Source organism: Serpula lacrymans (genome assembly GCF_000218685.1).
Source record: "Serpula lacrymans var. lacrymans S7.9 unplaced genomic scaffold SERLAscaffold_1, whole genome shotgun sequence".
In the NCBI taxonomy this organism is placed as follows: Eukaryota; Fungi; Basidiomycota; class Agaricomycetes; order Boletales; family Serpulaceae; genus Serpula; species Serpula lacrymans.
The window spans coordinates 2,787,611-2,812,975 of NW_006763290.1; the positions used below are offsets into that span (position 1 = coordinate 2,787,611).

The following is a 25,365-nucleotide window of genomic DNA, read 5'->3' on the forward strand; positions in this document are numbered from 1 at the left end:
GATCGTTCTCACGGTCCCCTTCTTTCGCTCATGCGGCCTCTCCTTCGTTCTCTTTTAGATTTAGACAACTATGTCGCTACTGATTGAGCCTGTTCCTCAAGATGATCTTATGCGGGACAGGACACGTGTATTTGAAGAATTTCTTATTTCTAGCTCACCAATCTACAATTACAAGGACGATATCGCCCGTATGATCCAAAGAGACCAGACGCGTCTTGTTGTCAACATCGACGACCTTCGAGATTATAATAGGGAATTTGCTGATGGATTATTGAAACACCCGGTTGACTTTCTCCCCGCATTCGATGGTGCGCTTGTCAGCATCGTTCAACAGGTTCATGACTCCGAAAAACATGATTTGGAAGCAAAGAGTTATCGAGTTGGTTTTAGTGGCTCTTTTGGCGACCATCAAGTCAGCCCACGGACGTTACAGGCTCATCATCTCGGGAATATGATCTGTCTGGAAGGGATCATCACTCGATGTTCCCTCGTACGTCCCAAAATGCTCAAGTCAGTCCACTATTGTCCGGAAACGAGGATGTTTCACGCTCGAGAATATCGCGACTCAACAACATCGACTTCCAACCTCCCTCCCACGTCCTCCGTTACTCCACAGACCGACGATGAAGGTCGCTTACTGCAGACTGAATTTGGGTACTGTGCATTCCGCGATCACCAACGGATAAGCATACAAGAGATGCCTGAACGTGCTCCCGCTGGTCAGCTGCCGCGCAGCACTGACATAATCATGGATGATGACTTGGTTGATAAATGCAAGCCTGGTGACCGCGTTCAGCTTGTAGGGTTTTATCGTAGTGTTGGAGGGGCTTCCAACGGTGCATTTAAGTAGGTTGTATCTTGATATGTATGGTGCACATCTTACTACCCATTTAATGTAGGTCACTACTAATAGCGAATAACATCAATCTACTCTCGTCAAAGAATGGAGGTGGGATTGCCCAAACGCCGCTGAGTGATACCGACATCCGCCAAATTAACCAGCTTTCCAAACGGAAAGACATAGTCTATCTTCTTTCTCAGTCTCTTGCCCCGTCTATATTCGGGCACGACTACATCAAGAGCGCAGTCCTACTATTATTGCTGGGTGGAGCTGAGAAGAACTTGGCTAATGGTACACACATCCGTGGTGATATTAATATGCTCATGGTTGGCGATCCATCCACTGCAAAATCCCAGATGCTGCGATTCATCCTTGGTATAGCGCCCTTAGCAATTGCTACAACTGGTAGGGGGAGCTCTGGGGTCGGATTGACAGCAGCTGTAACTATCGACCGTGACACTGGTGAAAGGAGACTTGAGGCTGGCGCCATGGTTCTTGCTGATCGTGGTGTCGTATGTATAGACGAATTCGACAAAATGTCGGATATAGATCGTGTAGCTATCCATGAAGTCATGGAGCAGCAGACCGTCACCATTGCGAAGGCCGGTATACACACGAGCTTGAACGCCCGGTGCAGTGTCATCGCAGCTGCTAACCCAATATATGGCCAAGTATGATCTCACGTTCCCCTATTCATGGAATCAGCTGAATTTACTACGTCCAGTATGACATCCACAAGGACCCTCACAAAAACATCGCGCTTCCCGACTCTCTTCTTTCCCGTTTCGATCTTCTCTTTGTGATTACTGACGATGTTGACGCTTCACGTGATAGACAGGTAGCAGATCATGTCCTGCGGATGCACCGTTATCTTCCACCTGGCATTGAAGAAGGCGCGCCGATGCATAATAATCTGTCGCAACCACTTTCGATCGATGGACCAGGAGTGAAATTGTCTGAGATAGATATAAACGAGATAAGCCCTTTCGAAAAGTTTGATCCTCTGTTGCACATCGCCATAGCAGGTGCTGTCACACGTACTCGCCTGGGAAAGCAAGCGAAGAAGGAAGTGCTGACCATCGCTTTCATTAAAAAATATATCCAATACGCAAAGAGTAAACCAACTCCAATGCTTACAAAGGGTGCCGCGGACTGGATTGTAAATATGTATGCGACGTTGCGAAACGAAGATGAAGGTCAGTTCAGTAAAAAAAAGGTATCCAAGGGCACATCTTACTATTCGCATAGCCTGCTAACTGTGTTCTCGTCTTGTAGACTTCGCCGTTGACAGCCCGTACACTCGAGACACTGATTCGTCTCTCGACAGCACATGCTAAAGCACGCCTTTCTGCTAAGGTTGAGCAACAAGATGCCATGGCAGCGGAAGACATCATGCGTTTTGCGCTTTATAAAGAAGTGGAGAAACGGCAGCGCCGCAAGACGCGAAAGCTGAATTGCGATGGTAGTCATCGCAAAGATAAAGAATCCCAGACTGCCGATGATGGTGAAAGTGACAACGAGGATGGGAATATTACCCACGCACCTCAGCAGATGGATATACCTTCACAACCAAATGGGGAAGGTGAACCACAGTCTGGTCAAGTCACAGTATCGAACGGTAATAGCATGGATTGGGACAAGGAGGTTGCTCCAGCGCCGGCTACTGGGACTTTGGATATTGGCATAGTAAGCCCAGAGCGGTGCGTTCTCTTCTTGTTCGTAGTCTGAGCAGCACCAAACTCACCTGTTCGAAATTTGCTATCTGCAGCCTGAAACTCTTCCGTGCGCGCCTCGCCTACCTTTTCGCCACTCGCTTGCAGGATGTAGAGCAGGTTTTCCTGACAGACCTTGTAGAGATGGTCAACGAGGGACTTCCCACAACGACACTTTTTGGCACCGCAGAGGCAACTAATGCATGTCAGGTTATGACGAACTTGGACGAACTTATGATCAGCGATGGAATTGTGTACAAGATATAAGATTATGGCATTTGTTTGTTCGTGGCATCATGGCTTTTTATATTCATTGGCAGAGTATGAAAATCACGTAAATCATGGCTATTAACTCTGACAACACTAATTTTAATGATCCTCAGTCAAAAGCGGATCTAGCAGTATCGAGGCAAACCCAATGTGGTCGACCACTCATACTGACGTCAGGAGCACTCGAAATGTGAGACTATTTTCTAGATTCAATGTGGAGAAAATGAGGCATATCTACTGTGCAAAACTAGGTAGATTTCCTCAGAATCATGTTTTTTGTTTGTTTTGCAGATTCCATAAATTAGGACTGATCAGATATCAGCTATTTATCCAACTCAGCATAAAGACATCTGGCTGCATGCAGGTTGTTTCTTTGCAGCATGTTTACATTGTGAAGGACAGCCTGGAGCTGTGTGGTGAGATTTGTAATCTTTTCCCGCATTTGATAAAGGACGGCATTCACATTCACAGTTTGTTCTTGCACTGACATGGTGACTTGTTCTCTTTGCCAAATGGATATCAATGTCACAATTAACATACCAGCACCTACTTACACTTCACTTTTTTGTACTTTTACTTTTTATTTTCCAAGTCACATGACCAGTCATGTGACCATTTACTTTACTTTACATTTTCAACTTTTCATAGTCACATGACCAGTGTCTAGGCTCACCATGTGACTGGTCACATGCTAAATATCAGACTTTAAACTGTATTTACACCTGTACAGTACCTCATGTATTTTAGTATATATACAGGAGCAATACATGGGGAAGGACTCAGCAAGTCCTCCTGTTGTCTAGCACAACAAACTTGTTGAAACCTGGAGAGTGATCCCTCCTTTCTCTCTTCTCTTTTGCTTGTCCAAGTTGTGCGCCAGAGTAAGAAACTCTTGGTTGTTACAATCAATCTCTGACTACCCACACTATAGTATTTGAAATTGTGTGTAAAAGGTAAACATAATAAACCCTGGTACAAACAGTTGATCCTCTTGTTAAGTTGTCAACCCTTCTCCAACTGGTGGAGGCAAGTGCCCGGCCTGGTCAGAGGAAAGCAAAGAGGAAGGTTTTGTATGTAAATATAATCAACAACATTTCCACACCGCTGTTGAGCTATAGTACTCCCCTTAACACTGGGGGCCGTGTGATGTTTGGTTCAATTCTCTCTAGCACCTTGTCCTGAGGAGCTCGCCTGCAGGATTGGGGCACACACATGGTTTCCACTGGCTAGCAAATGCTCAACACCAGACTGGCACCCAAGTTTTACTGTTTGAAAGACTTCCACTTAACCCTGTGGTCCGGGTTTGCACAAAGTGCAAGATAGTAATGAGAGCAAGTTCTAATGTAACAACTAAGAGTTTGTATACTCTGGTGCACAACTCTGACAAGCAAGAGTGAGGAAAGTAGGAGTGGATAAACCCCTTAGGTTAAAACCAAGTTAGTTGTGGGTAAACAACAGGAAGACTTGCTGAGGAGTCTTCTGCATCTATTGGGGTACTTATACTACTACAGGTTGTTTGTATATATTGTACCATACAGTTGATAAGGCAGTGGCTGATGATATCATAGGGCACAGCCCATGTGACCAGCTCCACTGCGTGAGAGACTTGTATCTGAAAATAAGGAAAGGCAGTGCAGTGCAAGAAAGTGGAGTTTGGACAAAAGGAAAGTGCTGCATGGCACACAAGCATGTGAAAACTAAGTAAGAAAGTTAAAGCAGAGAAAGAAAGTTGTAAGTCCAAAATTTGTGTATTGTAACACCTCATGCTCTGCTGCTCAGTATAATCCTGTGCTTTGCACCCATGCAGTACTCCGGATACCCGCTCCAGTTCTCCTGCCCCGGACTTTCAGTCTGCCATACATTTCCTCCAAACATTTTTATGTTTTCTTATGGACATTGTAGTCAGACCTTATGGTACACTCCTCTCACATACAATTTCTCCTCATGAGATAGTTGTCTGTATAGAACTCTGTACCTACATTACAAGATACTCCTTACAAACACCACTCCCTCCAATTAGTATATAAGCTGTAACTTCTGTATTCCGTTCCTGCAGTTTTAATATCAATAAATTCCTCCACCTTTTTACCCAAGCCCTTTTCTAAGCTTTCTGGTCCTTCCCTGAAGGATCTTTACTCCAATCTACCTTTATCCTCCATTCTCCCCTAGTTCATTCCATCGAGTTAGGGACTAAGGTCTGTGGAAGAGCCTAGTGCACAAGCTAAGCCACCTCCCAATCTTGTACTCTGTTCCACTCTCACAGTGCACATCTGTCCTCCAACAACTCTGGAAGATCACAGTTCTGATAGTGTGATATTATAGAGTGAATGAATAATACCAGCATTCAGACACTCCCAAGCTTCAATAGAAAGCTTTACAGTGCTTTACTTCTTTTGTTTGTTGATATCTTTGAGGCAGGCATCTACCAGGCATCTATTCACCAGCACCAGCAAACTGTTTGACTAATAATGGTTATAGATGTACAAATAGTCACTACAACACGCACAAAGTCTACAACAACAACAACAACTATTGCAGAGACTCAGAGGACATTCTCCAATGCAGGACAGGACTTACACAATGCTATGGTTAATGCTAAAGAACACCTACAGTCCATCAGCAAATAGCTGGTAAGGATTGACTGGATGGACTGAATAGTGTCACAAAGGGCCAGGAAGACAAAAGTCTAACAGGCTCTACCCACGACAAAGTCAAAAAACCAAACAGCTCTGTGGTAAAAAAGGAACAAGACATTCCAAAGGCAGAGGCAAAGATAAATAATGCTATACTGCAGTACAAGCAATGAAAACAGAGAAACAATGAAGCCAATGTAACAATACCCAAATTTTGTAGACTCTGGTGCACACACTGTAACTCAAAAGGATGAAGAAGAAGAAGATGGTGAGAGGAGTTGGTAGACTCAAGTTTGTAGGAACAAGTTTGTTGTTGGTAGACAACAGGAGGACTTGCTGGGGAGTCTCCATTTATTGCAAGAGTATTTATACCTAAATAAATGTGGTATTGTACATTTAATATAAATATAGGTAAACATTCTATAGTGTTCCATTATATTCTATATAATGACATCGCTGAGTAAGTAAAGGTGTCATGTCATATCATGTGACCAGTCACACAATGGGTCTAGACATTAGTCAGGTGATGTGTCATGTGATCAGTCACATGACTTCCAAAAGTAAAAGTCCAAACAATAAAAGTAAAGTAAAAGAAAAGTAAAAATAGATACCAAAAATACTGCTGTAACAGCCAGAAGCAAAGGGTAAAACTCTGATAGGAAAATGACCAGCGTCATTAAGGCATCCCTTTTATTGTGCATTCCTAAAATGAATAGCACATTACACCCAGTGATAGACTGTAGTAGACACAATCATAATACCCAAAAAGATATTACACTATTGCCAGATCAAAATCAGATCTATTGCAATGGGATCTGGTTTTTGCACCTGCTCAAGCAGTTTAACAGCCTGCTTTTGAGCATAGCCACCTGAGTTTTGAGCTTGAGAACACAAGCATTGGCTTTAGTGTTCTCAAAGTCACTTTGGGTCTTAGCCAATATGCAACAACAGTTGTTACACTGATCAAGGAGATCACCGAGTTCCAGCTGTGGATATTGTCTTGACTTCACAGTGCAGAGTAAGTGAACCTCACAAACACGTTGGTGGGATGTGCTACCAGAGTAACTGCCCTCATCATTGTGCTGGTGGTATTTGCTGCAAATATTGCAATTGCACAAATGAGCAACTGCACTAGTGAACTGTCAGAATCATGGCCTTTTTGGAGTAACAGATTACGGAGGACGAGATGGGGAATTGGCTTAGCTTGTGCACTAGACCCTTCCACAGACCTTGGTCCCTAACTTGTTGGAAGTGGACGGAGGAGAAGTAGAGGATGAAAGGGAGCAGACTAAAGATCCTTCGGAGAAGAATCAAAAAGAACTTTAGAAAAGAACTGGTAAGAAAGCGAGGGAATCTATCTGATATTCAAACTGAAGGAACAAAGTACAGGAGTTACAGCTTATATACTGTCGGGGGAGCAGGAGCTCGTAAGGAGTAATGTAGGTACAGAGTTCCATGCGGACAATTATCTAGCGAGAGGAGAATGTATGTGTGAGGCACTCCAGTGTATCATAAGGTCTAATTACAGAGTCCACAAGGAATAGTAGAATGTGCAAGGAGAAACATATGGCAAATTAGAAGTCTGGTGCAGGAGTATCAGAGTGGACAACTGGAGTACCATGTGGGAATAGAGCATAGAGTTATGCTGACCGGCAGACCACAAGGGACATAATCCCAAATATACCAATGGTTTGGGGGTTTCAGGCTCGGATAATAACTCCATCAGGAAAAACCCTTTTGCTATATAGCGCTATATAGCCACCACCTATATATATAAAAGCATTCATAGAAACTATAGTACTATCAGTGCAATCATAGCTCTTATAGCTCTTATAGCATAGTAGTAGGCAAAATCTTAACCAAGGGGAGAAGTATCTATAATTTGCTCAAACTCTGGATTAATCTAATAAATTTCTTCAATAATAGAAAGAGGCCGAAAGTGTTTGGAGTCAAGTATATTATTATAGGCAAGGTACTATAAGTGCTCTTATAGCCTATAGCAGCCTACATAGCTCCTATAGCTGTGAAGGTTATAGTTATAATATAGTTCAAGGTGCTTAAAAGGGCTAATAAATCATACAGTATTAATTAATTATATAGCCTGTATTAGTGAGATAGTAGTTTGTATCTTTGTATCTTTGATATTTATAAAATAAGAATAATGATTTATCCAAATATAAGTAGTGACAATGAGTAAAAAAATAATCTAAGTCCATGAAAGGTCAATATATAACACCTGTATGATATATTTTATAAGCTCTCATGGTGTAGTGGATAAATGTGATATGTGGTGATAGGTTGCTAAGTCACCCAAAAGCTGACTAGCAGGTTGAGAGTTCAAGTCCTGTCTGTGTTAATTTTATTTTATCAGCCACACAACAATTTCCAACATCTATAAGAGCATTTATAGAGCTATATGAGGCTCTATAGATGGCAGAGGTTCTATAACAGGGTTTACCACTATAACAGCTTTATGAGTACTTATAGTGCTATAGAGCTCTATATAGCTACCCCCATTTTTCCTGATGTCCTTTGGAAATGCTGGAGTTCTGTCTTCCAGTACAGATATGACATGAATTCAATGAAGCTCCACTTGGGTTCACCTTGTTGGCATATACTGCACCCTTGAGAAGAGTGGTGTTCCCACAATTGTGATCATGAGCTAGAGCTCAAGCAATCCTGCTTATATTTCCAGCTGATTCTCTATCAGGAAAACCCCAAATAACTCTATTGTAGCCCATATAGCACTATATAGACTCTTATAGCTGGTATAGCTGGTATAGTTGGTATACACAGGTCCCTATTATATAGCTCTATATAGCTAGGCTTTGACTTTACCAGCTATGATAACACAAAAATCCACTATCCAAACAGATGTGTATTTTGTCAACTATAAGAGATAATACTGGCTATATTGCCACCTATAGCTTAATGTAGATATAACTGTTTCACCACACATTCAGAACAATACATTTGTTTAATAATTATTATAGCCAAATACATCTATTACTATCACATTTTGATTTCAAAGCACCAAAACTCAAAACATTATCTATTTTTCTATGATATTACATACAACATCAAGCAATTATAGTCCTCTAAAGCCGTAAAGTCAACCTCATCATCTGATCCAATGTTTTGACTTTTTATGTATTGAAGATTGTATTGGTCCCTGTTAAAGATATGTGTCAAAAGAAATTAAAAATCAATCATCTTTGTAACATACAAGACATTATTATATAGGGAACTGCATATATTTCATCCATCTTGGGGGTCTTTTTTGCAATTCTTCTAGTTTAGCAATATAATAATTGAACCTTCTAGTAAAGAGTTATTAGTATTCCCAAATATAATATTCAGTACTATGTACAAACCTTGCACTGAATATGACCTGAAAGATTCAGGGTACGTCTTACACCTGTAGTTAACATATGGAGGCAGCCTCCATGTTTGTACTAGTAGTCAATTAAAAAAGAGATACCAATGACCACTAAAGCAATGAGAGAGAGGGGTTTGTTTTTGAAGTCTTGAATACTATGCACTTTTTTGCCCTTCCTGTGAAACTATTTGACTTGAAAAATAAGCCTGATGATATTATGACTGAAAGGTTTTTGTTTATTATATGTATGGGCTCGGACTGAAACATTTGTTATACATTAAGTGTGATAAACATGAAACAATATATGCATCTGGCATCCAGATTAATAAAGGTGAAAATACCTTTTCCATTGTTTAAAAGTCATTCCACCACATCATGTATTTTTTAGGGAGTTTATCAGATGCAAGCCCATATTCTAAAATCACCAACAAGTTTGCTTTCCGCTTGACTTCACCCCTCATCTGGGAAGATGTAGGTTAAATCTGTGGAGATTCATTAGTATTGTAAAACAATTAAAAATAGAGATTTGCTGTACATAGTCTATAGATTCTCCCTTTTAATAGCTCATTTAATATCCTGCAGCATCAACAGCTTAGCACTTAAAGTTGTGGAAAATTTTCCTACTTCTGTTAGTGTAGCCCAGACCAGATTATTATGTTCTTCAATTGAAAAAAACCTTTAGATGTAGCTAGTAATACCCTTAAATGACAATGGCCTAATTTGGCTAATACTGCTGATGTAGGGCTAAAGTTAGACGTTGCAAACTATTTCATGGTATGAAAAGATGTCAATGGGAAATATTGTTCTTCTCAGAAAATAAAACATGATTTAAATGAGAAGCTATCTTATACAAGACATGGCATTACACTTTCTGCAACTTCATCACAAGACTGTAAGATACATTATTTGTGTGTATTAGTAGTAAAGGATATTGTTTACTTTATTACCCATAGATTGCTCTGCTGGCTCACATTCAGAATTGTCATTATCATACACAGGAGATCTACAAGATTTAGGCATATCAAGAGGGATGTAATCATTTGTGGTTATATTAAGATTAAGCTTAGCATGCTATACCAGAGTAGTTGATTTGATATACTATTTGGCCTTATTACATTCATTAACTCTTCTTTCTCAAGTCCATTGTGGACCTTGTCTTCAGCCATCCTCCTTATCCTTTTACAAACGGGCTTTTTATCTGATTCTCCACCCCCCTTTGTCACTACTCTAATCAACATCACCAACTTCAGCCTTATGCATGACAAAACCAGATAAACCCGGTCTCTGCTAAAGAAGCCATTATTCTCTATAGAGCATAGCCACCACTCCATGGAGTCACTATTGTTCTCCTAGGAGCACATCTGTACTCCTAGGAGTCATTATACTGTAGAAAGTAGCACCTCCGACTATAAATAGTAGGGGGCTTAGTATAGAAATACCTCAGTTGTTTCTATAGCCTCTTGGGCAGCGGCTAAGGTATGTTACATTACATTTATTAGAGATCACCTTAAACTAACATCTGTTGTAGTTTCACTTAGAATTATTAGTATCACAACACAATGGGATCTGCACCCGTGTACAGTGATTCTGGACCTTCTGGGCATGCAACCAATCAGTATGCTTTCCAAGTACGCCTCGGTAGCTATAAACAAATGTCATAATTTGTCAATTAGTGCATGCTAGTAGTCTTCCTACATATACCTGTATTTCAAAGGATAATGTTACTAAGAATTATAGATAGATAAATAAACAAAGGTGCCCCTGTTAATTGTTCCTCATTAGCTTGTACTTTAGCTGCCTTGAGCTTCTTCTGAATGTTTTCTGATATTGTTCTCTCTTTTGTAATCACACCTTTATCTCTACTCTTGGAGGAAGTAGACCATGATGTGTTAGTTATTTGGCCTTGTTGCTTCTGTTTCATGGTGAAGTATTAGGACCATGCTTAACCTGGTTTTATGAACCATATAATAAAGTAAGGTATAAGGAGAGCTAAAATACAAGAATTGACAAGTAGCAGACAATATCTCACTGAGTAGATTTCAAAGCTTTCACTTTGCTGTGTACAAATACAAACATGTAATAATTTTGCAAATTACACTCAGGTTGGCTGTAAGGGCCAGCACATACTGTAAATTATGCTACTACACTATTGTGTGATGAAATTAAACCTAACTGAAGTTAATATTGCCTTCCTAACTGTTGTACCCATTAGCCCAACCTTTCATCTTTTTGTCAGTTTGCAATAGAACACCTCTCACCCTTGAAATGCAAATTCATGTGAGTAATATCACATGAAGGAAATACGACAAAATCTCCCTCATTCAGTTGCAACCCCAATCCAAGTTCCACCCGGTATAGTTCCCCCCTTTTGTGCTTACCCTGTGTGAGCATAAAGTATATTTTTTTGTCCTTTGCATAATAGTGAGCTTTGATTCCAACATTGGCATTGACCATTAAGCCAATGAAAGGGTAGACAGCAGAGGGATTGTTTGCAGGTGAAATATTGGCTGTCTTACTGAGTATGGCATATTCTTCAGGAAGGTAAGCCAATAGCTACATAAATCCATCAGAACATATCTATATAACTAATAATAAATGAAAAAAAATACCATATTATTGATCCATTCAAACAAGTCTGAAAATATGGTTTTGAGATGTTGGTACATGGACTTCTCAATCATTGTGACCACTTTATGTTACAGCTAAGAGAATGGGCATCCTGTTATGCCATCCAGCACAATGGTTGAAGCAAATAGTGGTACTTTTGCCAACCAGCTCTGAACTGGATCACATGTTTGAAAATATTAATAGAGGTCTTATCTAGAGTAACACCCTACTCATGGGGATATTGCCCTAGACCCACCTGACAAATACTTATTAATAGATTATTCTCCCATGAGCTACTTAATCATTACAAGTTGTACAATATTTATTCTTTTTCCTATTGGTTAACTATACTCTCAGACCACTTTTTCTTTTTTCTCTTTTGGTCTGAGGAGACAGACAATTTGCTATAAAAGACCCTACATATCCATGTATCATTTTTTAGCTTTTTATTACTTGAATTACCTGTTCTACTCCACATCAGAAAACTCTAAGTCTAAAACCTGTCCTTGACTTGCAATAATCCTCACATCTATCATACTCCAGACTTATTGTACCTCCTCCTCTCTAAAAGGTAGAGAGATAGGTTGTGTTTTTGTTTAACATTGCCTCATAAAATGTGCATTATATCAATTTATAGTAACATATTGATTTATAATGATTATAACATGTAATAAGAAATAATCTTTTATCTCCTACTAATATTACCAGATTGTTTGGTATGTAAAATTGCTAGTCCAATTGTTGAGTAAAAATGTAGAACATACCTCTGTTTTTTCTGTATGCTAGGTTTTTGGCCATTCCACCTCGGGCCCAGTAATAGAAATAAGTGGGCAGCTTTGGCATATAGTGCCCAATGAAACAATATCACCAGGTGTAACTTCATTTGATTGAAAAACTGGCTTTGTTAGCATGTACATATTATGATTTTTCCCAGGGTTTCTGAACATCTTATACCACTCCACATAAGCTAAAGGCCCCTTGGACCAAAATTGTAGTGTTATATTGTAAGAGTAGATCATTTCAGGACATGAGAATATAACTCTCAACCTCCCAACCTTTGTGCCTATGATAATTGTAACAACCAAAAAAATTATACTCTGGTGCACAACAAGACAAGCAGAGAGGGGTGAGTAGAGGAGGGGATAATCTCCCTTATGGTAGAACTATGTTTGTTATGGGTAAATAACAGGAGGACTTGCTGAGGAGTCTCCTTGATCTATTGGGGTATTTATACTATTACAGGCTATTTGTACACGTGTACTATACAGTTGATAAAAGCAGTGGCTGATGATGTCATAAGGCACAGCCCATGTGACCAGCTCCACTGCGTGAGAAACTTGTATCTAAGAATAAAGGAAAGCACAAGAAAGTGGAGTTTGAACAAAATGAAAAGTGCTGCATGGCACAGTGTGTGAAAAACTATGAAAGAAAGTTAAAGTGGAGAATGAAATTTAAAGGTCCAAAAATTGTGTATTGTAACAATAATGTAGTGAGCAATAAGATGTTAAACTGATAAAAATACATGATGCACCTTGTAAACCTGTCATCTTAGTATTATCAGTGTTTGCTACTGTGACAGTGTCAAATCTCCCCTTCTTTCCCGCCTTACCAAGCTTGTCCTTTATAGCATCCAAATTCTTGATGTCATCTACATCATTTCCCAAACTATTGAGTATAAACTTAAGTGAATGTCAGATATCCATTCTGTTAAAGGGAAGCTGAGAAAATAGGAGCTGAGACCTCGTAATAGTGTTTCCTCTGCCCATAAATTGATCAAGAAAAGTGTGTAAATGATATGAGAATGATGAACAGCTGTATGTTATTTGAATAATGTTGAGTGAGTAGGCATGGCAGTGATGACATATTGGCAGAAATAGGATAATTGTGAGGATAATACTAAAGTGTCTACATCTTCTTGTGTTTCTTGCTCCCTATTCTCCTCTCTCTTCTAATTGCTTAGATAGCTTTCAACCATGACAACTATTTCTTGCCTGCTATTCCATTGCATCATTTGAGGGACCCTTATTATAAAATTTTGATGCCCTCCAGTCTTCCTTTGCAAAGTCTATACAGAACCTTTCAAACATTTCTGTATTATAGTTGTTGGTTGTGCCAAAATTACAAAAATTTTCTGCACAGTATAACATAGAATAAAATTTGGGAATATTAAGGTGTTCCCCCATACTCAAGTAACGAGGGAGAAAAACATGTCTGCCGGCACAACAAAGACCCGGAGAACCCAAGATACCAAATTGTGGTGTCATTGTGAATGAAGTTGAGGAGTGCCCTATAACACATTATAACCTGAGAGGGAGTTTTTCCAACTATACATATCAGTAAAATCCTTTCCATATTTTTTTTCTCTGTCCCAGATATTTGGGATAGGATAGTTATGATCCTGCATGTTTGAAGTGTTGTACACCAAAGTAGGGGGGAAGTTTGTGTATACAGTCATCAAGCTCTTTGTTAGTTATTAAGCTAGAATTAAAGCAAGTGTTTTACAACACCCTGATAGAATTGATGGAGCGGAGCACATCAGGAGTTATAGCCATGTGGATATTACAGTGAGAAAAAACCTCCCAAAAAGGACGATAAACACCCCCAGACACATTATAAGCCTTGTATCTCTCCTGGAAATTGGTGATAGATGTTGCAATTACTTTGGCCTTTGACCTTGGATATTGTTGTTATTGGTGAGGAGCTCAAGCCCTCACCAGGAAAGCCCACCTCCTCGGAGGACGCTGAGATTGTCTGGATATTTAAGGATGAAAAGGCACATGGAATCATCCAGGACCACATCTCTGATGCCCTCCTAATGAGAACTGGAGACCTCACCAGCTCCAAGGAGTTATTTGACAAACTTGTTTCACTCCATCAGACGTCCAACATTGCCCCGGCCTTCTATTCATTCCAGCAACTCACCAAATTGTCCTGGGATGGAACATCACCTATCTAGGACCACATTGTGAAAATCCAGACAATTGATTCACACCTCTCTGGAATGAAACCAGGAGTCAATACCAAACTCATGGCCTTTGCTCTTCTTCAATCTCTCCCAAAGTGAAAGGAGAAACACAAGGATAGCTTACCTTGTGTCGGAACCTGATAAGACCAAAACAACAACATTGACTCCAGAGCAACGTCTCACATAGTTCCTCACCACTCCTGGTTTAAGCCAGGAACATACCAGTTTCTGAACCCTCTAAGGATAATCAGTTTTGGGGATGAATCCTCTGTAAATGCCATTGGAATTGGGACAGTGATCCTATAAGCAACTGTTGGAAAGAAGAATTACAATATTGCACTGTCAAATGTCTTACTTGTGCCAAACTTCACTTTAGCACTCGTCTTTGTCCATAGATTGTCTAAAACAGGGTTATCAACACTCTTTCGTTCAGAAAAAGAAGGAATTCATTCTCACTGCTTTACACAAGTGAGGACTGTATCACATCCAAGCAAAACCCAAAATCAGCTTTTGCAGCAGTGGATGTAAATCTATTGCACAGGAACATGGGATACATTGGAATGGATTGCTTACAATAAATGGTTGAAAAAGGACAGCTCCAGGACACCCTTACTGGAACCCCGGAGTTTTGTGAACCTTGTGCTTTATGAAAGATGAAGAAATTACCTTTCAAGTCCACTGGAGGAAACCGAGCCAAGCACCCCATATGAATTGTGCACACAAATGTTGGAGGATCAATCAAATCAACCTCCAGGGAGGGTTTTCTGATACTAGGTTATCAATGTAGACAATTTCTCCAAAATTCCATGGATATACTTCCTAAAACACAAAAGTGAAGCACTGGAACAATACAAGCAATGGAAAGAAAATGTACAAACATTTTTCCGAATTCATTTGAGAGAACAAAACTTCACTACACTGTATACAGAATCCCTCTGGAGCAATGGGGGAGGAGAATATACTAGCAATGCATTCAAGAATCAACTCCAAGGAGATAATGTCCTCCAAGAAACTACAGCTGCAGATACTCCAGAACAAAATAGCATTGCAGAACACATGAATCAGGCATTGGCTACATTAGCAACCATACTCCATGATTCCAAGCTCCCACACTATGAATCTGGTAGCAAGTTATTTCCACCAGAAAACTTGATTATATAAGAGATTCGCTTGACACCTGGGTGACACTATAGCACAGGGTTATGGTTGGGCAAAATACCATGCAAGCAGGTGATATTCCACTTTCAATATAAGGAATAAATCACCGGTATAGATTGGGTGACAAAAAACTGCTACAAATATGGATATCATCAATTTATGTACATCAAAAGTAGTCATAAGGTATACACAGCTCGGGCAAGAGTGCCACTTCTATCAATAATGGCCCATCTCTGCCCATACTTCACTCTGCCTACTGCACATTGAATACAAATAATGTCTACTACTTTTAGCGGCCCCAATTTTGAATAATATGGAACACCAAGAGTGTTCACCCCTTCTAAAACACATGTTTTGACTGCAGGTTGCACAAGAGTGAGTAATGTGATCATGGGAAGCGGGACTACAACAGCATATTGCTGCTGGGGAAAAAAAGTCTTTAATTTGTATTCAGGAGTCCAATGGCGCTGGCAAGTGTATTTATCAACTAGACTCTGGTACTGGACAGGGGTGAATATCCTGTTGCTTGTTAGATTAAGTGGGCACTCACTCGGACAAATGATGCATCTCTTGAATCATCTTGGGTCTTCACCATTTCTGCTGCAGATATAGTATCTCCACCCTCGAGACACTATATTTTACCCCATAGAGTAATGGTATTGACCGTTATATATGGTTGGATGGTAGAAATGGAAATGTCAAAGTGTGTGGCCAATGCCATACAGATCTTGTTTAAAAGATAATTGTCAATTTCACCTACTTTGTGAGGAGGCAACAAGATACATGTGGGGTCTGAAGGCCAAGTTTAATGCAGACCTTATGAATATTTAGGTCACTTACAAGATTTGTCCCTAAGATGGAGTGATGCATTTACATTTTGTGGCTTTTAAAGGAGCAATTCCTGCCGCAAGTTGTGGATGAGCTGTACTTGGGTGAGTCTTGCATCGGGATACCAACAACTTCTCACTGAAGGTTGTAAGAGTCCACAAAACTGTTCTATGGGAAAGGCCCAGGATGTCCAGACAGGACCTGTGACCTCAATGCTGTCAGCAATGTGTAGTAACCTATGCACCGTAACAGGGCAAGCACTGAGTTGGTCTGGAAGTAACTAATAGTAAAATCTGGGGAAAGTCTATGTGTAAGAAGTTATGCCGAGAGATGGTGGCTGTATACATACTCTCCGTAGGATTCCAACCAGTGTATAAAGCCTGGATGCAGCATGTCGATGTCGTCTCTTAATAGCTCAAATTGAAGATGGGATTGTAGCTCCAGACATAGCAGTAGCTTCACCAATTACTTCCCAGACTCTTTTTTTGAGCAGATACAAACCTACCTTTATAGTCACCTGTCCACAAAGAAATGAGGTTAGATATGACATTGTCCCAGATTAAATGCATAAAATCATAAGGAAAGGAAGCAGGAGATGAAAGAGAATGCAGGCAGCTTAGCAGTGGAAGGCCATTTACTGTATAGCTTTGCAAGATAGGCTGATTGTGTAGGAGTCAATACTTACTGAACCTCTTTACCTTGCAAGAGAACTTTGGTGTGGCTTCACACAGGGAGGTTTCTGGGATCAAGCTTTTTTACCGCTGAGACTACATCTCAGGTATTTGGGTGCTGGCTCCAACCTAGAGGGACATAATGAGCTGTACCCCGAGAGCTAGGAATTTGGAGGCCATTAATCTTGCAAGCATGACACGGTGTGAACCCATTGTGACCCTTTGTCTTCATCACCATTGAAAATAGCGGGTATATCACCAGATACAATGATTAGATATGCACAAAGAGCAAAAATAGCGGCCTCTACAATGTTGTATATGCAAACTCCAATGGCTAGCTTAAGCATCTCCTCTACAAATGGCCATATAAATGAGCCAAAATCTTTTGGCTTCTTTGAACCAGGTACAACACCCAAGCACATGATATAATTCTTTAAGAATTGAATCTCTGGGGGAGAATTGTAGTTGTATACAATGAGAGGCCAGGCTGTTTTTTTGCGGTGGCAGAAAGGAACAAAAGCATCAGTAGAGAGCCCAAGGGCGATGTCACGCGGATCTGAGAGATAGTTGTGGGGTAGCGCTTGTTATGGACAAATACTTAACTTCCTAGCAGATTACAATACACAGTGCCATCTGTGACATTGTTGAAAGTGTGTGTGCTTTCAATTTGTTCACGGCCTCAATACTTCATCTTTTCCAGCATTGTTGGAGAGAGCAACAAGGCATGGTATTAATAGTATGTAAATAAACCTATTTCTTGGATGTTTGTTTATAGCGGGGAGAGTTGCAATGTGGACACTTGTTGAGTAGAGTGTTTGGTCCAACATAGCAACAGCATGAATTGATGCAACAATCATATAAGACTGGCTCAATCGCCAAAAGAAATGCTACATGCAAAGTAGTCTCCTTCCTAGGGACTGGTCCTGAAATATGAGAGGCAACTTATTGAAGGTGTTATCTATCATGTGGGATTTGACTTTGAGTGCAAAAGCTATGAGTATTAGTTTGTAGCTTTTGCTCAGATCATTGGCTAAGATATTTTATTAGTACAACTTCTATAGTCATTGATTGAAAAAAACACTTGCCTATGGTAGCAAGATCATGCTCAAGGGTCTCTCGTAGCTTATCCCATAAAGACAACCCAGACAAGCCTAAAAACAACTCATTGTCATCCTCTGGCTGTCCACCCTTGTTGCCAAATATACTGCCCTCTTCAGAGTCATCATTTCCTGAGTCACTCAAATCCTCATTTTCTTCAACCTCGCTGCCTAACTCCATTTTTTAAGAGCAGCTGACATGGCATTCTTCACCACCCTGGCATCTACGTCTGATGTCTGACCATCACTGATGCCTGTGTCTTAAATGCCACAAGATGCTAGCGCTGGATCATGGAGTCATGTAGAAGGATGATTGCTATTGACATTCATATTATGACTAGGATCATTGATGGAGTCCAAATGTTTTGTCATGCTCTTACATTGTGTAATATTTCTAGTCCAATGTCCACCTGGTAGTTAATATGGGGAGTTTGCAATGATTATAGGAGGGGCCTGCAGCATCCAATGCCTATACTCTGTACTTGCACTAACCAATTGACTGCAACAGAAGTATAATTGCTTCACTTGTGAAGATTTGTGTGGCGTTGGTGTCAATAATACTGTGGACAATTTGGTCAGATTATGCAGATAGATGGCCCAGCACCTACATGTAATACCTATAGTATAATAGACCAGACTTCCAGGCTAGAATGTCTCTATTAGATCAATGTCTGAGTCTGCTGAAGCATATAATAACAGCAAGAGTAGGAAGTGATGAGTGTTGAGCTTGAGGTCATGGTTAAATAATTCAAGGCATCCACATGGCTTGCCACATGGACTGGAACTCTCAGACTCTTGCTACCTTGGCTGACTAATAGTCTATCTGTAGAGAATAACAAATATAGCAACTAGGAACATCACAGTAAGTAGACACATTGTATACTCACTTTCCTCCTCAGTCTCTCATAATACATGCTAGATATTGTAACAATACACAATTTTTGGATCTTTAAATTGCATTCTCTACTTTAACTTTCTTTTGTAGTTTTCACACACTATACCATGCGGCACTTTCCATTTTGTTCAAACTCCACTTTTTCACGCTGCACTGCTTTCCTTTATTCTTAGCTACAATTCTCTCACACAGTGGAGCTGGTCACAGGGGCTGTGCCCTATGACATCATCAGTCATGGCCTTCATCAACTGTATGGTACACACGTACAAATAAGTCTGTAGATGTATATAAAAACCAATAGATCAAGGAGACTCCTCAGTGAGTCCTCCTGTTGTTTACCCACAACAAACTTGGTCCCATCTTAAAGGGTAACCACTCCCACTCACTTCACTCAAAGCTTGTTTGAGTTGTGCGCCAGAGTATACAAACTCTTGGTTGTAACATGAGGACTCGCTCTCTATTACTCTCTCGCACTTTGTGCAAACCCGGACCACAGGGTTAAGTGGAAGTCTTTCAAACAGTAAGACTTGGGTACAAGTCTGGTGTTGAGCATTTGATAGCCAGCAAAAACCAAGTGTGTGCCTCAATCCTGCAGGTGCGCTCCTCAGGATGAGGCACTAGAGAGAATTAAACCAAACTATACATGGCCCCAGTGTTAAGGGGAGTACTTTAGCTCAGCAGTTGGTGTGGAACCACTGTTAATGAGATTTAGATACAAATTTCTTCTTCGCTTTCCTCTGACCAGGCTGGGCACTTGCCTCTGCCAGTTGGAGAAGGGCTGACAGCTTAACAAGTGGACCACCCCCTGACAACCATTTGGACCAGGGTTTATTATGTTTACATTTTTACATACCTTTTATTTACTATAGTATGGGTAGTCAGGGATTGAGACCCGTTACTCAGCTGGGAAGAGGTAGATCCACAGATAGCAAGTGGGGACCCCCAGTTACACTTTTTTTACATTTACAAAGAGAACGAGATAACATGTTGTTGCAACCACAACCCAATGTCAACACTCTGTTACACAACATGCGTGTACAGATTTTGTTATTGCCCACACAGCTCAGCGAGCTTCAAACAAACCCCCCTGAAGCAGTTAAGCAAAAATTCAACAAGAAAGTTGAAATTGTCACTGACCCCGGCACTTTTGAAGGAGACCGGGCTAGATTTGCCAAATGGTGGATCAAGCTTCAAATTTGGATCAAGGCGAACTGGGTTGTATTTGCTGATGATTTCAAGATAGCAACAGCTGTACTATCAAGACTAAAAGGACCTGTGGCAGGTCAATACACCGAAGTACAACTCCAGGAGTGCTCCACGGCCAATCACTGGCTTACCTGGGACAATCTCAAGGGGGAGATTGAGAAATATTTCAAACCCCAAGCTGAGTGTGATTGGGTGCGCCAGCAAATCTGTTCCTTCAAACAAGGAAACATAAGGACAGATGATTTTGTAACCCGGTTCCTGGCCCTCTCCATCCAAGGGGGTCTAGGTAATAAACATGCAGTAGAGCTCCTAGAACGCAATGTGAACCCCCACATTGCAGAACAGCTTTATCTGCAGGATATGAGAAACAAGAACCTCACGCAAGCAGCAGAAGAAGTTCGCAAAGTAGGTAGGGCCATTGAGCTCTACAAAATGCAATTCAGTGGTGGGTCCACCAAAAACAACTATTCCCAGAGGTGCCCTGGGTCATCAAACCAAAATAAAAATCATTCTCACGGGTTTAAGCTGTTCGGGCTGCAACCAGGGCAGGGAGCCCCTATGGATATTGGTGTGGTCCAAGGCGGACAGATGTGCAGATTCAAAGGGAACTGCTACAATTGCGGCCAAGAGGGACACATGTCCTGAGACTGTGAAAATGGGGTGCAGGCTGCCCAACAAAAAAATAACCAAGGGCGCCAGATGCGCCAATTAGAAACAAAAAAGCCAGACAATCAGAAATCCAAGCCTTTTTTTACGACCAACAGGTCGCTGAAATGAAATCTCAGGGAAAAGAGTTTGGAGCTTAGGTCACTTGGGTGCCTTCACTCCTCTTAACAATGAAGTAAACCACAACAAGGTGGCCCCTGCTCTGGGGTGTTGCACAAGCAATAAAGGAAAGGGGGTGGCTCCACAATTTGTAAATAAATTTCTAAATTTACTATCTGAAGTATGTCCTTGTATGAAGAATTGTGACTGTAATATTTATGATATCACCACTGCACCAGTGTCTCCCCAGGAGCATGGCCCTGGCAAAACAAACACTAGAGTGCTTGATTCTGGTAAAAATAAAAATAAAAATATAGAAAAACCTAAAGTAGAAAAACATATTCCTTTTAATTTTCTTCTTCTTCTTCTCTGGAGCCACTTTCCAACCAAATCCCAAGGCGTGTGTTGATGCACACAGATTTACTCCAAAGAGAGATCTGTTTAGATGTTGGTGTGGAAGACCTTGCCTGGGGCATAGTACACCCAACCAGCGGCATCTTCATAGATCAGGTCTGGGTGGAGCACGTCGGACTCCTCATTGTAAAATTAGATGTATCTATTCCCGTCTATAACATTGACAGTATGCTTAACGCAGGTGGCTACATTACACACAAATGTTCTTTTGTTGTTGTTGAGTATCAAGGACACAGGGAACGAGTCACCACTGAAGCTACCCAACTAGGGGAGATTAATTTAATTGTAGGTTGGACCTGGCTATTGAAACACGATCCTGAGATCAACTGGCAGACAGAGGTTGTCACATTGTCACGTTGCCCTCAGAAGTGTCATAACTTGGGTAAGATTGATGATGACAATCATGAGGTGAAACCTGAGGAAGAGATTAAGAGGCTGGTACCTCCAGAGTACCATGACTTCTGCAAAGTCTTTTTAAAACACAGATTAGAGCGCTTCCCAGGGGCTAAGCCTTGGGACCATGCTATAGATTTGAAGGACACCTTTAAACCCCGAAACGGACACATGATTCCCCTCTCTGCTCCAAAAGAGATAAGGTATCTAGTGTCAAAGATAAACAGCTAAGGAAGAGTTATATTAGACCTTCCAAGAGCCCTTTGACATCCCCGGTGTCCTTCATTCCTAAAAAGGACGGTAAGAAGTATATGATTATGGACTATTGTTATCTAAATGAGTACATGGTTAAAAATGTGTATCTGTTGTTTTTGGTCTGTCAGTTAGTAGACAAGTTGGCTGGTGCCAAGACCTTGACAAAGGTGGACCTCTGATGGGAGTACAATAATGTACACATCAAAGAAAAAAATGCTTGAAAAGCCCCTTTCACGTGCCTCCAAGGATCCCTCAAACCTCAAATCAAATAGATATGATTCAGTAATGGTGGTTGTGGATTGCTTCTCCAAAGAAGTGGTATTCATTCCCACCAATAAAATTATTACAGCGACTGGTGCAGTAGATTTATTTTGAGATTTTGTATGGTCTACCCACAGGTTGCCAGAAAAGGCTATCTCCAAATGGAGGCCTTCATATGCTAGCAAATTTACAAAAAATCTATGCCGGATGCTGGGCATCAAACCTAAATTATCAATGGCATTCCATCTGCAAACAGATGGACAAACGGAGAGGCTCAACCAGGAGTTGAAGCAATACCTTCGTCTATTTATTAATAACAGAGAGATGGATTGGGTGAAGTGGCTAAAGATAGCCCAGTTCTTATACAATATCAAACAGTTATCGGCTACAGGGAAAGCACCATTTGAGGTTACAAGGTTCTACCTCCCCAGAATGGGTGTAGAACCTGGAAAAAGCAAGAACAAAACTGCTGAGAACATGGTCAAAGACATGAAGTCTGCCTTAGATGAAATGCATAAGGCACTATTCAAAACTGCAGAGCAGATGAAAGACAGGGCAGAGCGTAGACACTCTAAGGCCCCTGACTACAAGGTCAGCAACCTTGTCTGGTTAGATACCAACCACTTAAAAATAAAAGATTAGTCTAGAAAACTGACCAAAAAGTGGATCGGGCCTTACCAGATTAAGGAAGTCAAACCCAACATACTTGAGCTAGAACTCCCAAACAAAATGAGGGTAGTTCCCACGGTCAATATTAGCTGTGTGAAACCCTACAAAGGGCTGCTGCTGGAACAGCATGTAGACAGGCCTGGACTGGTTGTAGTCACCTAGGAAGGTGAAGAAGAATTTGAAGTAAAACAGGTGGTGTATGCACACTTGAAGCATGGAAAATTAGAGTTCCTGGTCCTATGGAAGGGCTATGGAGACAAGGACAGAAAGTGAGAACCAGAAGCCCATCTGGACAATTCCCACAACGCTGTTCAACAATTTTATTCTAAGAATCCCTCAGCTCCTAGGAAGCTTAGAGGCATGGATTCAACCTTTTTCAATTCCCTTTTCTAACCTATGCACAAAAATATCACTACTACCTCCAGTACTTGGTCTTTCCTGGAAATCAAGCCTTAGAAGGGGGGTAGTGTTACGATACACAATTTTTGGACCTTTAAATTTCATCCTCCACTTTAACTTTCTTTTGTAGTTTTCACACACTATGCCATGTGGCACTTTCCATTTTGTTCAAACTCCACCTTCTCGTGCTGCGCTGACTTTCTTTATTTTTAGCTACAAGTATCTCACGCAGTGGAGCTGGTCACACAAGCTGTGCCCTATGACATCATCAACCACTGCCTTCATCAACTGTATAGTACACATGTACAATTATCCTGTAGATGGATATAAAAACCAATAGATCAAGGAGACTCCTCAGTGAGTCCTCCTGTTGTTTACCCACAACTAACTTGGTCCTATCATAAGGGGTAACCACTCTCACTCACTTCACTGTAGCTTGTCTGAGTTGTGCGCCAGAGTATACAAACTCTTGCTTGTTACAGACAATGTGTTCTAGTTTGGTGGAACCTTTTGTTCTTTCTGTTGGCCACACTCCCAAAGACGCAAACAAAGAGTGATACCACCATCCATATTGTCTAAAGTTGTAGCTTAATTGTGTGTTAGAGAAAATAGACAAAAGTGAATAGTACATAAGATATGGCATTGCATAGGTCACACATAGTAGCATCGACAAATCCCATCCATAAACTATATGCTTCTTCACCAAAATGCTAATCAGTCATTTTCCTATAACTCTCATGCATGCCCTCTCTTTCTATCATACAAATGTGCCAGGCATCACAACACAAGTTGTGATGCATGAGAGCCTGAACGGCTGCCAATGCAGATATTGTGTCCATTGTTTGGGGGGGCTTTATGATGTCCTGTTATGGCTAATAGAATTGGTAGGGGACGCATGAAAGGACTAATCATGAAAATGCTAGTAAAGTAAAGTGGTAAGTTGCGGTTGACGTTGGCAGAGGCTTGAATATAAGCATTGATGTGTGTGGCCAACTTAAACATCACTTTACTGTTAACATTATCAAGTGATAGACGATGAGAATGCTAACAGTTGAAACTCTTTACTGGGCCAAACTATTAGATAATCATGTAGCCAAGCTCACACTATCTCAACTTTACAGCACTGGTTTACTTCATCAATTTGTACCATCAGAAGTGCTATAGAAAGTCTTTATAATCATGAACTAGGGGTATAGTTGGATTGTATGATAGCTGCCCATAGATACTGCACAGAACAGTGATACCATGTGGATTCTGATTTTCATATTGACGTTTAATTGTAGAACATTATCTGAGCCTGCTTTTGTATCATGGAACGCTCACCAGTGGTTTGTCCACCTTCAAATTCAGAGAGCCTTCAAGAGCCTTCATAAAATATGTAGACAATACTGATTTGTGTGAAAGGAACAAAGTCACAAAAGCAGGGGAAAATACCAAGACAAGTCCACTATGGATGATAATTTTTGTGAGGTAACTATACAGTGTCTATGAAAATTTAGTATATATATCAACATCAAGGTGATACTCTTACAATGAAGTGATGCAGTCTGTGTTCCCGTTTAGTGATATGTGTAACACAACATATGGGTACTAGTAATGGCTATAGTGTCCTCGGTAGTTACAAAAACACGGGTATCTATGAGACCAAATAATAATCAGTGGATTTGATAGAGGTAGACTTCAATATATGCAGTATTTCAAGTTACTGGTGAACATACACCATTTATATGTAATGAAAGAGCTGGTACTGTAGATTTGAAACAATATCAGATATAATGGAGGTGATCAAGCAAAATGAAACAAAGGAAAAAGGGAATGAAAAGAAGAAGAACACGAGGATGTAATATAATAACAGGAATGGAAAGGGCAGAGGAAACGGTCAGTAAAAAAGCAAAAAAGAACAATGTAATACATAACCAGCATTGTTCTTGCAGATTGTCTACAATG

The 25,365-nt window shown here is 40.6% G+C and overlaps 3 protein-coding genes across 3 annotated transcripts; all 3 read left to right on the top strand.

The window, feature by feature from the left end:
* Positions 1-29: 29 nt before the first annotated feature.
* Positions 30-3,401, top strand: SERLADRAFT_444391 (uncharacterized protein; the record flags this gene model as incomplete). The annotated part of the gene is made up of 7 exons (XM_007312425.1): positions 30-846; positions 900-1,512; positions 1,566-2,057; positions 2,117-2,541; positions 2,610-2,874; positions 2,937-3,013; positions 3,115-3,401. 5 exons carry the CDS (start codon positions 71-73, stop codon positions 2,818-2,820), a joined length of 2,517 nt encoding a protein of 838 aa, XP_007312487.1.
* Positions 3,402-10,394: 6,993 nt separating this feature from the next.
* On the top strand, positions 10,395-14,398 carry SERLADRAFT_432176 (uncharacterized protein; the record flags this gene model as incomplete). Its single annotated transcript, XM_007312426.1, has 2 exons — positions 10,395-10,463; positions 14,090-14,398. The coding sequence occupies 2 exons, from the start codon at positions 10,395-10,397 to the stop codon at positions 14,396-14,398; spliced, it is 378 nt and encodes a 125-aa protein (XP_007312488.1).
* A 7,118-nt stretch (positions 14,399-21,516) lies between these two features.
* On the top strand, positions 21,517-21,795 carry SERLADRAFT_343557 (uncharacterized protein; the record flags this gene model as incomplete). The annotated part of the gene is made up of 1 exon (XM_007312427.1): positions 21,517-21,795. A coding segment is annotated over one exon (279 nt), but the record flags the coding sequence as incomplete, so codon positions are not given.
* Between the last annotated feature and the right edge of the window lie 3,570 nt (positions 21,796-25,365).